Source organism: Chrysemys picta, chromosome 3, assembly GCF_011386835.1.
Source record: "Chrysemys picta bellii isolate R12L10 chromosome 3, ASM1138683v2, whole genome shotgun sequence".
Lineage (NCBI taxonomy): Eukaryota > Metazoa > Chordata > Testudines > Emydidae > Chrysemys > Chrysemys picta.
The window spans coordinates 66,931,827-66,949,384 of record NC_088793.1 but is presented as its reverse complement, the minus strand read 5'-3'; the positions used below and the strand labels follow the sequence as shown (position 1 = coordinate 66,949,384).

Sequence of the window (17,558 nt, the reverse complement as noted above, 5' to 3'; positions counted from 1 at the left end):
CATTTTAATATACTTAAATTTAGAAAAGTGTTTAAAATCATTATTGTCCTCTTAAAAGATATTTTAAGCCTGTACTTAAAGATGCTCTTCGGGCAAGAGCAGCAGGATAGGAGTATTTATCACACCATATACATCTAGTTTCACACTTCCCAGTTCTTGTTTACAACTGTTTTACCTCCAAAGGAAACACGATGCAGATGTTCTGGTAATGGCTGAGCTATAGGTTATTTCGGTTTCCTTCTCCTAGTGACTTATATGAGCATATTATTCATAAACATATTTATAGGCTATTTTTTGGTGGTTCCATTTGCTTTGGATGCCTTCTTCCAGATGACTCTTGTGTACTGTATTTCTTAAAAGATGATAAACCCTCCTCTGAATTTGGGTCCTAGATTTCCTTTAACAAATCCACTTAAATTTAGGGTAACATTCAGGTTCAAACATCTTTGATTTTCATAATTCCAGTATCAACCAGGGAAGGCTGGTATAATCCAGGGCCCACATTTGTGCTTAAATCACTGCGGAATTGGCCTTCTGTATTTTACTGACTTTCAAAAGTCTCTCACTTCCTATGTTCTTAATTTGTGCCGGGGCTGAGCCCTGGCACCTTTAGGCTTGCCACATCCGTTATGACTGTAAAAAAAAAATTGCTTGAGACCCAGCACCTCTTTCATTACAATTAAGCACTGCCTGTATTACATCAGGTACAGTAGTGTGTGTATATATATTTATGAACATGTAAGTGTGCTTTTTAGTGGTTATGCTAACTTCACAAACGTCTCTCTTCTGGAAGAACACTTCTGTAAGTTACAAAACTGTGTGCCATGCAGAACTAGATTCAGTAGCAGTCTAAATTTTGGAATGCTGTGTTCTTTTAACACAGTACTAATGACCTTCAGTATGCATCGCTTTAGAAATAAACTGTGATGTGACCTAAATAGCCATGTCAGCTAATCAAACGTCATTGGGATTTAATGGGTATGAAGACTGAACTACTCCAATCATTGATGCAATGTATTGGTGCTCCTCGTAAATTGTGGGTGAGGAATAGCTGCAGGATATTGGGTCTGATCTTGAGGTGTAGAGCAGCTACAACTCTTATTACCCACACTGACACAGTTCTGAGAGAAGATGGGAGTATGTCTTCACTTCTGCTGTAAGCTGATTCTTCTGTAGAGGGTAGCAGGGTCCTGGATTATGGGTCAAAAAGTGCTGGGCTCACAGTTAGAACAGTTAACATTTAGAATGCTTGGATGCATCTCGAAGAAGAAAGAACCTTACATACCTGGTTTTCTAAACAGTGGTGTGTTGCCATCTAGAGTAATAAATCAAAATCTCTTTAATGTTTCTAGTTTTTTTTTTTTTGTATACATAAACGTAAGTAATCATGATCTGTCAACTCTTGTATTCTGCTCTATCATCCCTTTTGCTGTCACTAGTTATGACTAAACTTAGGTCCATAGAGGGCTTGTCTATACTTACCGCGCTGGTTCGGCGGCAGGCAATCGAACTTCTGGGTTCGATTTATCGCGTCTTGTCTGGACGCGATAAATCGAACTCAGAAGTGCTCCCCGTCGACTCCGGTAATCCTGCTCGCCGCGAGGAGTACGCGGAGTCGACGGGGGAGCCTGCCTGCCGGGTGTGGACCGCGGTAAGTTCGAAGTAAGGTACGTCGACTTCAGCTACGTTATTCACGTAGCTGAAGTTGCGTACCTTACTTCGATTTGGGGGTTTAGTGTAGACCAAGCCTAAGATCTGCATGCTTGAACTCTTTAAGTGCTGTGACTTTTGACTCAGGCCAGTGGACCTCTGCATGGGCACAAGTGTTGCTTCCAAATTCAAAATAACTGACAACATTGAATTTTTGGTCATGTTGCTTCAGTACATGTTTTCCTGGTCCTGCTTCTGGTGTTCGAAGGTTTAGTTTTTTGGATCTACTGACCCAATCAGCCAAAGACTGCTGTTATAGCCATCAGCTGCATCCAAGGCAAGGATCTACTGATGGAGGGTATTTTAGAATTGACTCTGTCCCATTTGTGTTCTTATTATGGCTGTAGTGCCAATCCTATTTCTGCAAAAAGAAGAACAGGAGTACTTGTGGCACCTTTAGAGACTAACAAATTTATTAGAGCATAAGCTTTCGTGGACTACAGCCCACTTCTTCGGAAGTGGGCTGTAGTCCACGAAAGCTTATGCTCTAATAAATTTGTTAGTCTCTAAAGGTGCCACAAGTACTCCTGTTCTTCTTTTTGCGGATACAGACTAACACGGCTGCTACTCTGAATCCTATTTCTGAGACTGGTTGGTTGAATTTTTGTAATCTTTTTCATTTAAGATTGCAAAACATTGCCAGATATCTGCCTTAATGAAACAGGTGGATCTGGGGAGGGTTGGGTTTACCAGTAATGCTCTAGTGGAAAATAAACATATCCTATCTCTTGTGGCTGGGAAGAGTGCTTGAATTCCTTGTACATGCTCTCCTTGGACCAGGCTCTAAATCTGGTATCTGGGTTTCTGGCTTTTAGGGTATCTGATATAGAATCCCACAACCATAGTGTTTTTTCCTTCTTCTCTTCCCCAGACCTATATATTTTACTCCTTCCCCTCTCCCTCCCCCCCCCCCGACTCCATCCCAAAGCCTCTGGGTTTTGAGGGTTTGGTTTGCACCCATAATTAACTCAATGTATGCATCTGCTGGTCAAAGCTTTTATAAGTTTAAGAAACTGGCTTACATAAAATCACTCTTTTTGCTGTCAAAGGCTATGGAGACACTGGAAGATGTCACTGCAGCAGTTAACATTTTTGAAGGATAGCTTTACAACAAGAACTAGAAACTCCTCTGTTGAAAATAAAAGTTAAATTCTTCAATAACAATATCAAGCTTTCTTTGGCCTACGTAAGCAGAGTCCATGGGCTCATTTATGAATCTCAGGTGACATGGCATTATTGGGTTGCACCCGGAAGTCTATTACAGAGAATGTGACCTAAAATATTGTCCTGGCTGATCCACCCTTGGTATTCTGGTGAGATCTGCAAAGGCATGCTGGCATGCCTCTTAGGGTTGGGCTACACTGCAGTTAGACACCCACGGCTGGCCCGTGCTAGCTGACTCAGGCTCACAGGATTCTGGCTAATTGTGGTTTAGACATTCAGGCTCAGGCAGGACCTTGGGCTCTGTCACTTTGCTACCAGCCTGAGCCTGAACACCTACAACGCAATTAAAGAACCCCTTAGCCTGAGCCTTGCAAGTCAGCTGGTATGGGGCCTGCTACAGGTTACTTGCAGTGTAGACTTATCCTTAGAGCCTGCATTACTAGATAACCAACTACTGTTGGTTATCCTCTCACCTACTTCACGTAAGACCAAAACTTGTCTTTAACTCCAAAGTAGCTTTTGATAACTTCGAATTGAATTGGTATAACTTCTTTGATAGCCCTTGTTATGTTGGGTTGGGATGGCCAGAACACTCTCAGCCTTGAGGATAGATACTATGGTAAATGTCTTTGTACTCTTGTGTTTCAGTATATTACCTGTCATTTATCAGTCTCAGTGAAACTTACTCTACTCTAGTCTAGTCTACCAGATGCTGTTGATTTGTCTTTTCTGTACTTATTGTAACAGTTTTCTTTTTTTTCTTTAATAGACTTGATCCAGGCAACCAATGAGACCAATGTTAATATTCCTCAAATGGCTGATACTCTCTTTGAGCGAGCAACAAATAGTAGCTGGGTGGTGGTGTTCAAAGCCTTAGTTACAACACATCATCTAATGGTTCATGGCAATGAGGTAAGCAAATGGAATTCTCATAAGACCGTGTTTACCCTGAAGAAATTCCTGGATAGGTCATTGGAAAATTTTAAAATACCTTTTTAAATTGTTTTGATCATTCAATGTTTCATGAAAACAAAGGACTACACTTGTCAGCTGCTACTTTCCAAACTTAATTTGAAGCTGGAGATGTTGAGAGCCAGTACAGAACTAGCAGTTAGGCTTTCCTTCCAGCAATTGTAACTTGTCAACATAATAGATCAGGTAATCATTCAGGCTTTAACTTCTGCCTCATCTTAATTCTGTGTAACTTTAACTTTAGTTTCTAATTTTTAAGTTGTAACTTTCCAATATGCTTGTTTATGACCATAATGACTGAGAACGTCTTAAGGGGAAAAAATAGGTAGGGGGGGAAAAACTCTAAATGTTGTGGAATTCTCACTTTTTCATGCCTCCTGTGACTGGTTCTCTGATTTTTAGGTTTGTCTGACCTCTGTTAATATGTTCTGTTTTGCCTAAAAACTTGAATTTTATACATCTCTACCTCAATATAACATTGTCCTCGGGAGCCAAAAAATCTTACCTCGTTATATTGAACTTGCTTTGATCCACTGGAGTGCTGCTTTACCGCGTTGTATCCAAATTCGTGTTCTATCAGGTCGCATTATATTTGGGTAGAGGTGTACTAACAAAGCGTTACCCATTTCATTTTTATTCATTATATAGCCACAGCTCTTTAGACCATTGTCCTAGTGAATGTCTGCTATACAAATGATTATCCTTTCTCCACTGTATGCAAATTTAATAGCATCTCTCAGATCATATTTTCCTAATCCTTGTTTTTGTGTTGACTTTAGATAGTTTCTCTCTAATCGGTGGCTCTTTAAATTTAAAACTTCATAGAGCGAATTCAGCCTCTTTACAATTGTACTTTGCATGTGGAAAGAATTCCTCTCTAGTTTGCCACTGTGTGCGTGCACGTGCATGCGCCATGCACTTGTCTCTATGTAGCTGCATCACAATTCCTAGTCCAACTCCGTTTGTCTGTCACACCAGATTTTTGTAGTTGGTTACTAGGGTGTCCAGACAGCAAGTGTGAAAAATCAGGATAGGGTGGGGGGTTAATAGGAGCCTATTTTAAGAAAGACCCAAAAATTGGGACTGTCCCTATAAAATCGGGACATCTGGTCACCCTATTGGTTACTAATGTGCTTTCCCCATTTTTGCTGTCATTTTCTGTAAATGAAGCGCTCCGTATATATGCAATGCCTAATACAATAGGACCCTGATCTCAGCCGGGGCTCCCAGGTGCTACTGTAATACAAATAATCAGTTTAACAGCATTATTCTCTGTTCTTCCCTCTTGCAAACTAATAGATCTTGTTGCTCCTTAACTGTCTTCTACCTTTTTGTGTCAGCCAGTTAGAGGAAGAGCAGGACAGTAGATTAGCCTAAGTTTCATTTTGAGTGCTATTAAAACTGCTGAGGAGAACAATCAAAGCCTCAAGCCAAATACATAGGTTCTAACTCCCTCCATGTTCCCAAGTTTTGAGGAAGTTCTAATCTGGATCCAGGCTTCGTGGCTTTGACCATCTATATCCACTTGAGTCAGAGTGGCTCAGGTCAGTTAGCAGGAGATCAGCTGAATCTTCCCTTTATATGTACATATGATCAACTCTAATTTCTACCTGCTTGCAGATCTGAACTGGAATGAAGAGGTAAGGGAGAGGAAATTGACTTTCATTTTTGTGTCTTGCAGAGATTTATTCAGTATTTGGCATCTAGAAACACGCTATTCAATCTCAGCAATTTTTTGGACAAAAGTGGTTCACATGGTAAGAATGTGTTCTTCTGTCTGTATTAAACTTCAGCAATAAGATCCTGCTAATATGTCATAGGCCTTGCTAACCTATATTAGTAGAGACTCATTGAAAGCTATGAATTAGGGAGCAGATGAAGCCAAAATGGGGATAATCTATTCTAAAATGTATTTCATTTGACAAATTTACACTTTCTTTACAAGTACAACACTTTGTAAATGTAATGAAGCCATAAGGCTAAGTGAGATGGGGCATTATTCTAAACTTCCCGGCCGGCCGGTTTCTGCAGAACTTAAAATTTTCATTTTGGGGGAAGGGGGAATAATTGAAGCTCCCATACGTCATAATTCAAAACAGAACCTTTCAAATGGGAATAAGGCAGCATATCTTATCCTACTAATCTCTTTATTATGACTGGGTGTAATGGAAGTTAGAGATGAAAGTGGCAACTGGTTATATAAATTTTTTTTATATGTTATCCATCCTGGGAAGTACTCTAAATGAGAAATTGTTCCCTAATGTGTCTTTTCTCATTCAGTCTTAAATCCTCTTAATAAGGAGGACTCCATCACTTATTGTGGAATACTGTGGGAGATGTTCTGTATCTTTCAGAATAGGCTTTTGTTTTCTTATTGTTACACACCAAGGAAGTGAAAAGTCACTTGGTGGGCAAGAGGCAGTTGAGGAGGACAGAGGGGCCAATCAGGTGTGCGGGAGGGAATGGCAAGTTGCCTTGAGAAAGTGGTTGAACTGTAATTCTACAGTGATTGCTGAACTTTGTAGTGGGGCTTCCTTAATGTATTGCTATTTTTAACCTAAAAGTTTTCTGTGGGTGGAATAAATTCCCTCCTTTTTTTTAATAGCAGGAAGCTATTAAAGAATTATATGAATGGCTTTAGGAGTTTGTGCAGGAAACAGGAATGCTGGAGTGGTTGCTAGCATCAAAAAGATGTTTCAGCTGTTACCAAAAAGGACACCTCCATAAAGAAATTTTTTTTAGTATTTTGAGTTTTGTTATAGGTTCACACATAGTGCAAGGAATAAAACTAGAGAAGAACATATTTAAATGGTTAAGCTCCATGTGTTTGAATTCCTGCTGATGCCTGGTTTGGAGTAATTCTGCTTTCTATGTTGACACCTTCTGTCCCTCCCTTCCCTCTCCCCCCCGCCACTATTCTTGTCCTCCTTGTTTAGAGGTATCTTAAACTTTAACATTTATAAACTGTATGTTGTGGTAAATGAGACCCATAATCATAGGGTAATATATAAAGTTTGGGGAGCTGTCCAGGGTACACTGAAGTGATGGGCCTGATCTTAGTAAAGATATTAAACCTGCTACTTCAAAATCATTAATGAAACTAGCAGTTGATATTGAATCGGAAGGAGAGGTAAATACTACTGAAGATGGAAATACAGGCAGAAAATAGATGTTCAGCTTGGAGAAAATCCAAAACCTAGTTTCTGTACCTTAGAGGGAAATGTGGAAAGATTTATGGGTGATGAGGGATGCTAATTATACCTGATAAGCATGGAGATTTAGCAACAGAAGAAGGCCAGGACAGTTTGGAGCTGCATAGACAATCACAAGGGGGTCATTGATAGCACAGAGGTAAGCACCATACAGGCGACTAGCTCTCAGTTCTAGTGTTCAGCTGGGGGCATCAGTTTCAGGGAAAGTCCAGCTCCTATAGCCTTGGAGTCTGGCTTTCCAAGTCGCTCTGTGGGGATGGTACTTGGACAGCCTGGTCAGCACTAAGAACAGAGAGGCTGGAGCATGCTCAGTGAGGATGGAATCTTCAGTTGTTGAGCTGTAACTCTTAATCACCTCTCACCAAATGAAAATTAGAAAATCAAAACTGAGGAGCAACCAAAGCCCTCTCTTTGCCTGGCTGTCCTTTGCAAGCATGTCTTTGGATAGGCTTGAGGCATCGCTTTTGTATATAGGATGAGCAGTCTGGAGTAATGATTCTTTGCATGCCCCTCCCCATTTTGCAACTGATGCTCTTGCCAGTTTTACACAATCTTCCATTTCCAGTGAGGCCAGTCCTTGTTCTAATGTTAGATTGAAATAAAAACTGGCAATCTAGTAGAGAAATATAATGTACCATATTGGAGTAGAACCCTATACTTCAAAGTGTTACAGTAGTGCAATATCAAATACTTGCAAAATCCATCTTTCAGTTAAGAGCAAACCTTTGCTGTTTTGTGCTTCACTGATGTGTACCAGTGAGATCTTTTGTACGGTCAGAGATCTGTCCAGAGTTGATGGCTGCCCACATGCCAGTGTAGGAGTCAGTGTCGTGTCATTTCTGTCTCTCTTGCTTTTTTCCCTCTCTCCCCCCTCCCCCCCCCCTCCCTGCCATGACTTCACTGGGCCAGACTATAGACTTCCCTTTGGGACTTGTGATCAATTGGTAAATGCTGTGACTCAAAATAGTTTCTTTGAGTCCATCCTTTATTTTAAACAAACATAATGAACAGAGAAGGGGTTACAACAACAACAAAGCCTATTTGCATTAGGGTTGCTAACCTTCCCAGTTTTGCTGGGAGTCTCCCAGAATCGGGCTCGATCTCCTGGAGGCTACAGAAGCCAAACTGGGAGATTTTTAGGCTGCCAAACGTCCGGTAGTCTCCTTGCCTGCCCTGGCCCCATGCCACTCCGCTCCCGGAAGCGACCAGCATGTCCCTGAGCGCCAACTCAATAGCTTCCACTGGCCGGTAACTGCAGCCAGTAGGAGCTACGGGAGCGATGCCTGCAGGCAGGGGCAGCATGCAGTGCCCCCTGTCCCCCCAGGGGCTGCAGGGATGTGCTGGCTGCTTCTAGGAGCAGCATGCAGAGGGGGCAGTGCACGGAGCCCCTTGTCCTCGCTTACCTAGGGTGGCTCCTAGTCGGTGGCACAGCAGAACTAAGGCAGGTTCCACCCTGCAGCGCCATTGGCCACAGTTCCCAGCCAATGGGAGCTGTGGAGTCAGCACTCTGGCCACGGGCAGCATGCAGACACACCTGCGCCGCCCGCCCCTCCTCCCCTGGGGCAGCAAGGATGTGCCAGCCGCTTCTGGGAGCGCGCAGGGCTAGGGCAGGCAGGGGACTTCGCCCCACTGCACTGCCGACAGAGAGCTGCCTGAGGTAAGGGCCGTCTAGCCGGAGCCAGCACCTCCTCCCACACCCCAATCTGTTGCCCCAGCCCTGAGCTCTCTCCGGGAGCCTGCACCCCGCAACCCAACTCCCTCCCCCAGCCCTGAGTCCCCTCCAGCACCAAAACTCTCCCCCCCCCCCCCCCCAGAGTTTGCACCCTGCCCCAGGCTCAGCCCGGAGCCCCCTCCCACACTCCAAACCCCCCAACCCATAGCTTGTATCCCCTCCCGCACCCCAACCCCTTGCCCCAGCCTGGTGAGGGTGGGGGGACCTCAGAGAAAGGGTGAGACCTCAGGAGGGGTGGGGCACGGCAAAGGTATTTGGGTTTGTGTGATTAGACAGTTGGCAATCCTAACTTGCATATTGTCTTACCTAACTGCTTAGGTAGATCTAACTTACCTCCCTATTGCTGCCACATCCAGGAGTGAAGGGGCAGCATATGTTGAGGAGTCGCTGACTCCTTCTGACTCCCTCTCAAGCTCTTTAATTTTTCCACCTGAAGTGCCCCTGAGGCCTCAAGCTGGGACCTTCCACCTCCAACCAGAGTCCTGATTCACACTGGTGGAAGTAGGCTTCAAAGAAATTGACACTTGTTTAAAGTATAAGTGACTGAGTTAGTCCATTGTCTGCCTTCCGGCTGGGCAGCAAAATCACATAGGACCTGAGTTAACTCTCTGCACCTATGTTACAGACCACATGACAGTAATAGGTCTTGTATAGATTGTGTGCACCTCTATCTCCCACATTCTTAACAGTAATTTATATTAAGCCAGTTCTTTAGAAGAAAGCAAACTTTTATGAATATCGGCCTTGAAGTTGGTGGTATTATTTACAGTAGGCCTTTGGACCCAAGAAGACTTGGACCAAAGAGAAGCATTGGCCCAGGGACTACAGTAGACTCCCAAGTTTCTCCCCTCCAAGCTGGAACCAGATCTGCAGGAGGAGGCCCAGCCTAAAGAGTTAAAAGGACAAAGTCCAAAGTGCAGACATCTACCCAGTACAGAGGAGAACAGGAAAACCCAGAGATAAGGTCTAGACAACAAAATAACTGAGCATAATATTAGAATTTTTTCCCTATTGTTACTGTTTTAGTGTTACTCCTTTAATTGAGCTATCCTACGCACACAGTTTTGTCTCATCTCTGCCATATTGAGAGTAAAGACCCTTCCTTTTTATTTTCAATTCTGCATGTGGGAATTTGTTCTTGGGTATGAACACTAAATGTTGGATGCCCAAGTGGTCGTTAGTCAGCATGAACACAGCACTTGCTTTTGGGAAGGGGGTGATGTGCTTTCCATAGCTGTAAAAACTAACTTTTCTGTGTACCACGGCTCAGACTGTCATGGCCGGGACACAGGGCCGGCTCTAGGTTTTTTGCTGTCCCAAGCAAAAAATTTGCCGGCCCAAGCTCTAAGAGCGCAACTGCCCAAGCCAAAAAAAAAAAGGGTGGCCGGAATGCCACCCAAGCAAAAAAAAATGCTGCCCCTGGAATTGTCGCCCCAAGCATATGCTTTCTTTGCTGGTGCCTAGAGCCGGTCCTGCTAGGACGTGACAAAAATACTTCTGGACACTTTTGCTGAAAACTTTGCTATTTAGTTTTATGGACTCTGCTTCTAGTTGCTGGAAGAGGTGGTGTGTGCAGCAGAATTCAAAGAATCAAACTGTGTGTGTGGGGGGGGGGGGAGGGGAGTGGTGGTGCAAGTTCTTGAAGGTGGATATCTTTCATCTACATGAACAATTTGGTGAACACAAACACTGCCTTGAATATTAATTTGAAAATGGTGGTGGTGTCAGGAGAAATATTCAGTATCCAGTGCAGGAATTCAGAAGGGGAAGGGTATGGGTTGGTTAGAATGGCAAGAGGTATCTCAGTTGCTAGCTGGATTTTTCCTCCACTGTCACTTGCAATCAATAAATTGCAGTTAGCAGAAATTGTTAGAGTAGCATTGTCGTCAACCCTGATTTATGATCGTAATAACCAGGAAGCTAGCATGGATATTTCTTCACAACATGTAAATTATCTAATGGAGTAGACAATCTGAATCTGTGGTGACCTCTTCAGACCAAAGAAACTATAAACGGATTGCAGTACCATAAATTTTCCTTCTTTTTCTAGTCTTTGGCTAATTTGCGAACACTGTATATACTTGAAGCTCCATTGGAAATTGGAGCAATTTAATGTAACATGATCCATAACCTTGGGGTTACTAAGACAGCTGGGATCACTTGAGTTCCCTCTTAACATAGGTTTTGCTGTAAGGCAGCATGAACTAACTCCACCTTTAAAGCTATGCAATAGTTCTCCCAATACACAAGGACCTTCACAAGCAGCAAATTATCACCTGGTATCAATCTTCCTTTCCTAACTAATTGAAAAGTAATTGCTTTTTGCAAAATTCTCAGTCTTGAACTACATCTGTCCAACCAGTGAAGTTTCAGGCCAAGATATGAAATAAACATATTAAGTTCACTGATGGATGACCTACTCTTGCCCATTGACTGATTGGGGTAGGACACTTCATCTCCTGTTAGATCTTAGTATTAGGCATGTGGCAATTCTCCAGAAAGGGCCATATATTTGGAGTTGAATGTATCCATCCTACACATACCCACATCACATCATTTGAAAGCTTATTTTATATACATTTAGTTGAGGTATGATGTGGAGCTGTTAAGTACTGCCATAAGCCTGCAAGCTAGGTAAAACAACGGTACCCAAAATGTCACTTTTTGCAAGTTCCAAAAACACTGTAATGTGGCTGACTAATTTTTACTGTTTAAATGATTTCAACACCTTAATGTTAATATTGGTCTAAGCTACCAAATGGCAATGTATTTAAAATTATTTTTTTATTGGCTTTGCATGGGAAAGTTCCCCCGCCACCCCATAATGGAGCTGTTTAGCATGTGGAAAAAATGGTGGTTCCTCACTAGTATTGCAAAAACTGAACTAGGAAGAGTCCCAAATTGCTAGACTTTCTTATTGATTCTGATGTGTATGCAGCTTGTATTGCAGATCAAATACTTGCTGGTAAGCAATTCAGCCATTCTCTACATAGCTTGATTCTAGCATTTGAAACTCTGGGTGATCTGAAACTTTTTTTTATTCATTGTTAAATGATGTGAGCAGGGAGGAGATACTCATGTAGCTCCAGCATTTTGGCAAATGTTGGCTGACACTCGGAACGTGTTTCAGTTCTTGCAACCTGTCTATTAAAGAGCTCGATGATGCTATAACTCTGTGTATGCTGCTATTGGAGGAATTTCAGGGAGGGTGGTCATGGTATGCCCGGTCTTCTATGTTCAATTGTGGAATCATTTTCTCCAAGTCATACTTTTAAATGTCCAAGTAGAGCAAGATGGTTATTGGAAACTTCACACACACACGCCACGCCATGCCATGCCATGCTTCAATATTTCTTTACTGCAAACTGGCCCAACTATGTCAGGTAAATATCAGTCTAATTCTTGATATCCCTGAAGAAGTACAATGCCTTTGAATGTGTGGTGTGGAATTTTATATGCATCAGGTTCCTGGATCTTTCAGTGGAATTTGGAGTGACATGGGAACAACTGTCAAAGGCTCAGAGGGCGGAGTGGGACTGTAGGACTGACCAGAAAGAAACTAGCCCTTGTCAGGTGGACTCTCTCATAACACAACTTGAATATGAAAAAGCTATAAGAACAAGAAGTAGTGAGGACAGAGTCAACAAACAAGTCCTTGCCGCTAAACTGAAGAGGTATGGAGAGCATGTTACAGCTTTTACTAACCATGTCATCAGCAATATTGCAAACCCATTTGACCCTGAATCACATCTAGAGGTTCCTGTCAACATTATTTATTGGACAGCATGTAACATCAGATGTACAAGAGTTTCTACTTAAAATAGCAGATTCTGTAGAAGAACAAATAGAGCAATTTGTGAGAGGTGCACTTGATCCTGATGGGACCCATAGTTTCTTCATTCCAGTCAAGAAGTCTGGCATCAATACCTTGAGGACATAACCTAAGTCTGGCAAGGAAGGGACAATCATAGCAGTCCAGAAACTGTTTTCTGAAGAGCCCTGTCATTGGTGAGAATTTTTCAATGGCAACTGTTCTTCGGCACAGGTCCTATTGGGTGACTGTCTCTCCTATGCTGATGGAACAATGAGAAGAACAGACAAAGCTGAATAGGACATCAGCTGGAAGCTCAAGCTGAAAGAATCCATGAGCTAAGGGTAGGTCTACACTACGAAATTAGGTCGAATTTATAGAAGCCGGTTTTATAGAAATCGGTTGTATACAGCCGATTGTGTGTGTTCCCACATAAAATGCTCTAAGTACATGAAGTCAGCGGACCGCGTCCACAGTACCGAGGCTAGCATCGACTTCCGGAGCGTTGCACTATCCCACAGTTCCCACAGTCTCCGCCGCCCATTGGAATGCTGGGTTGAGATTCCCAATGCCTGAATGATACAAAACAGTGTCGTGGGGGGTTCTGGGTACATGTCGTCAGGCACCTCCCCCTCCGTCAGAGCAATGGCAGACTATCGATTCGCGCCTTTTTACCTGGGTTACCTGTGCAGACAACATACCACGCCAAGCATGGAGCCCACTCAGCTCAGTTCACAGTCACCATATATCCTCTGGGTGCCGGCAGACGTGGTACTGCATTGCTACACAGCAGCAGCTAATTGCCTTTTGGCAGTAGACGGTGCAGTATGACTGGTAGCCTTCATCGGCGATCTGGGTGCTGGCAGACGTAGGGCTGGCAGACATGGGGATGCATTGCACACAACAGCAGCCCCTTGCCTTTTGGTAGAAGATGGTATATTACGACTGGTATCCGTCGTCATCGTACTGCAGTGGCTGTCAATCATGGGCACCTGGGCAGTCTCGACAATGATGGCTATCAGTCGTAGTATGCTATTTTCTGCCAAGCGCCCAGTATTTTCTGCCAAGCACCCAGAAGATGCCGAAGGCTATCAGTCCTGCTGCACCATCGTCTGCCAGCTTAAGATGTAAAAAATAGATTTGTTCTGTATTCATTTGCTTCCCCCTCCCTCCGTGAAATCAACGGCCTGCTAAACCCAGGGTTTTGAGTTCAATCTTTGGGGGGGGGGGCATTCTGTGTGACAGTTGTGTTTCTCCCTGATGCACAGCCACCTTTGTTGATTTTAATTCCCTGTACCTGTACGCCATGTCGTCACTCGCCCCTCCCTCCCTCCATCCGTCGGATACTAGTTTCGCGCCTTTTTTCAGACCAGATGTCATAGCACTGGGATCATGGAGCCCACTCAGATCACCGTGGCAATTATGAGCACTATGAACACCACGCGCCTTGTCCTGGAGTATATGCAGAGCTAGGACATGCCAAAGCAAAACCAGGACCAGCCGAGGGGGCGATTGCAGCGCGGCGACGAGAGTGATGAGGAAATTGATATGGACATAGACCTCTCACAAAGTACAGGCCCCAGCAATGTGGAAATCATGGTGTTACTGGGGCAGGTTCATGCCGTGGAACGCCGATTCTGGGCCCGGGAAACAAGCACAGACTGGTGGGACTGCAGGTGTGGGACGATTCCCAGTGGCTGCGAGACTTTCGCATGCGTAAGGGCACTTTCATGGAACTTTGACTTGCTTTCCCCTGCCCTGAAGCACCAGAATACCAGGATGAGAGCAGCCCTCACAGTTGAGAAGCAAGTGGCAATAGCCCTGTGGAAGCTTGCAACGCCAGACAGCTACCGGTCAGTCGGGAATCAATTTGGAGTGGGCAAATCTACTGTGGGGGCTGCTGTGATCAAAGTTGCCAGGGCAATGAAAGACCTGGTGATATCAAAGGTAGTGACTCTAGGAAACATGCAGGCCATAGTGGATGGCTTTGCTGAAATGGGATTCCCAAACTGTGGTGGGGTGGTAGATGGAACCCATATCCCTATCTTGGCACCGGAGCACCAAGCCACTGAGTACATAAACCACAAGGGATACTTTTCAATGCTGCTGCAAGCCCTGGTGGATCACAAGGGACGTTTCACCAACATCAACGTGGGATGGCCGGGAAAGGTACATGATGCTCGCGTCTTCAGGAACTCTGGTCTGTTTCGAAAGCTGGAGGAAGGGACTTTCTTCCCGGACCAGAAAATAACCGTTGGGGATGTTGAAATGCCTATCGTGATCCTTGGGGACCTAGCCTACCCTTAATGCCATGGCTCATGAAGCCATACACAGGCAGCCTGGACAGTAGTCCGGACCTGTTCAACTACAGGCTGAGCAAGTGCCGAATGGTGGTGGAATGTGCATTTGGACGTTTTAAAGCGCGCTGGCGCAGCTTACTGACTCGCTCAGACCTCAGCGAAAAGAATATCCCCATTGTTATTGCCACTTGCTATGCGCTCCACAATATCTGAGAGTAAGGGGGAGACATTTATGGCGGGGTGGGAGGTTGAGGCACATCGCCTGGCCGCTGATTACGCGCAGCCAGACACCAGGGTGAGTAGAAGAGCACAGCAGGGAGCGGTGCGCATCACAGAAGCTTTGAAAACTAGTTTTGTGACTGGCCAGGCTACGGTGTGAGACTTCTGTTTTGTTTCTCCTTGATGAACCCACCTACCCCACCCGGTTCACTCTACTTCCCTGTACACCAAAACCCCCACCCTCCTCTCCCCCTTTGAGCACCACTTGCAGAGGCAATAAAGTCATTGTTACTTCACATTCATGCATTCTTTATTAATTCATCACACAACTAGGGGGATAATTGCCAAGGGAGCCCGGGATGGGTGGGGGAGGAGGGAAGGAAAAGGACACACTGCAGTTTAAAACTTTAACTCTTATTTAAGGCCAGCCTTCTGATGCTCGGGCAATCATCTGGGGTGGAGTGACTGGGTGGCCAGAGGCCCCCCCACCGTGTTCTTGGGCGTCTGGGTGAGGAGGCTATGGAACTTGGGGAGGAGGGCTGTTGGTTACATAGGGGCTGTAGCGGCGGTCTCTGCTCCTGCTGCCTTTCCTGCAGCTCAGCCATACGCTGGAGCATATCAGTTTGATGCTCCAGCAGCCGGAGCATCGACTCTTGCCTTCTGTTTGCAAGCTGACACCACCTATCATCTTCAGCCCGCCACTTGCTCTGTTCATCCCACGATTCAGCCCGCCACCTCTCCTCTTGTTCATACTGTGCTTTTCTGTAGTCTGACATTGACTGCCTCCACGCATTCTGCTGTGCTCTTTCAGCGTGGGAGGACATCTGGAGCTCCGTGAACATGTCATCCCGAGTCCGCCGTTTTCTCCTTCTAATCTTCACTAGCGTCTGTGAAGGATAAACAGTTGCAGCTGGTGGAGGAGAAGAGAGAGGGGGTTAAAGACACATTTTAGAGAACAATGGGTACACTCTTTCATGTTACATTTTGCTGTTCACATTACACAGCACATGTGCTTTTGTTACAAGGTCGCATTTTTCCTCTTATATTGAGGCCCTGCCGGTTTGGTGTGAGAGATCACTCACGCAGTGCCAGGCAACAGATTTCGGCTTGCAGGCAGCCATGGTAAGCCACAGTCTTTTGGCTTTTTTCACCTTCTTAACATGTGGGAATGGTTTCAAACAGTAGCGCCCTCATTTCCCATACCAAGCACCCATTGGGTTGGCCATTTAAAATGGGTTTGCAATGTAAAAGGAGGGCTGCGGTTCCCAGGTTAACATGCAGCACAAACCCAACTAACCCCCCTGCCCCCCCCCAATTCTCTGGGATGATCACTTCACACCCCCCCCCACCGCGTGGCTAACAGCGGGGAACATTTCTGTTCAGCCGAGCAGGAACGGGCACCTCTGAGTGTCCCCTTAATAAAATCACCCCATTTCAACCAGGTGACCGTGAATGATATCACTCTCCTGAGGACAACAAAGAGCAATAAGGAATGGATGTTGTCTGCATGCCAGCAAACACCGGGACCATACGCTGCCATGCTTTGTTATGCAATGATTCCAGACTACGTGCTACTGGCCTGATGTGGTAGTGTCCTACCATGGCGGACAGGATAAGGCAGCCCTCCCCAGAAAACTTTTGCAAAGGCTTTGGGAGTACATGAAGGAGAGCCTTCTGGAGATGTCCCTGGAGGATTTCCGCTCCATCCCCATACATGTTAACAGACTTTTCCAGTAGCTGTACTGGCCGCGATTGCCAGGGAAAATTAATCATTAAACACGCTTGCTTTTAAACCATGTGTAATATTTACAAAGGTACACTCACCAGAGGTCCCCTGTGTGCTCTCAGGGTCTGGGAGCATGCCTTGGGTGAGTTCGGGGGTTACTGGCTCCAGGTCCAGGGTGATAAACATATCCTGGCTGTTGGGGAAACCGGTTTCTCCGCTTCCTTGCTGCTGTGAGCTATCCACATTATCGTCATCCTCCTCTTCCTCGTACCCCGAACTCTCTTCCCTGTGTGTTTCTCCAATGAAGGAGCACATGGTTGGGGTAGTGGTGGCTGCACCCCCTAGCATGGCATGCAGCTCCGCGTAGAAGCAGCATGTTTGCGGCTGTGCCCCGGACCTTCCGTTTGCCTCTCTGGCTTTGTGGTAGGCTTGCCTTAGCCCCTTAATTTTCACGCGGCACTGCTGTGCGTCCCTGTTATGGCCTCTGTCCTTCATGGCCTTGGAGACCTTTTCTAATATGTTGCCATTTCTTTTACTGCTACGGAGTTCAGCTAGCACTGATTCATCTCCCCATATGGCGAGCAGATCCCGTTCCTCCGTTTCGGTCCATGCTGGAGCTCTTTTGCGATCCTGGGACTCCATCACGGTTACCTGTGCTGATGAGCTCTGTGTGGTCACCTGTGCTCTCCACCCTGGGCAAACAGGAAATGAA

General features: G+C 45.1%; 1 protein-coding gene across 30 annotated transcripts in view; it reads left to right on the top strand.

Moving 5' to 3' along the window:
- Positions 1-17,558, top strand: part of SNAP91 (synaptosome associated protein 91) — a 146,604-nt gene that overhangs the window by 41,746 nt on the left and 87,300 nt on the right. For all 30 annotated transcript variants that reach the window (XM_065588117.1, XM_065588143.1, XM_065588113.1 and 27 more), the window contains exons 3-4: positions 3,644-3,786; positions 5,528-5,603. In XM_065588117.1, coding sequence (XP_065444189.1) covers positions 3,644-3,786; positions 5,528-5,603 — 219 coding nt within the window. The remainder of the gene's footprint in view (positions 1-3,643; positions 3,787-5,527; positions 5,604-17,558) is intronic.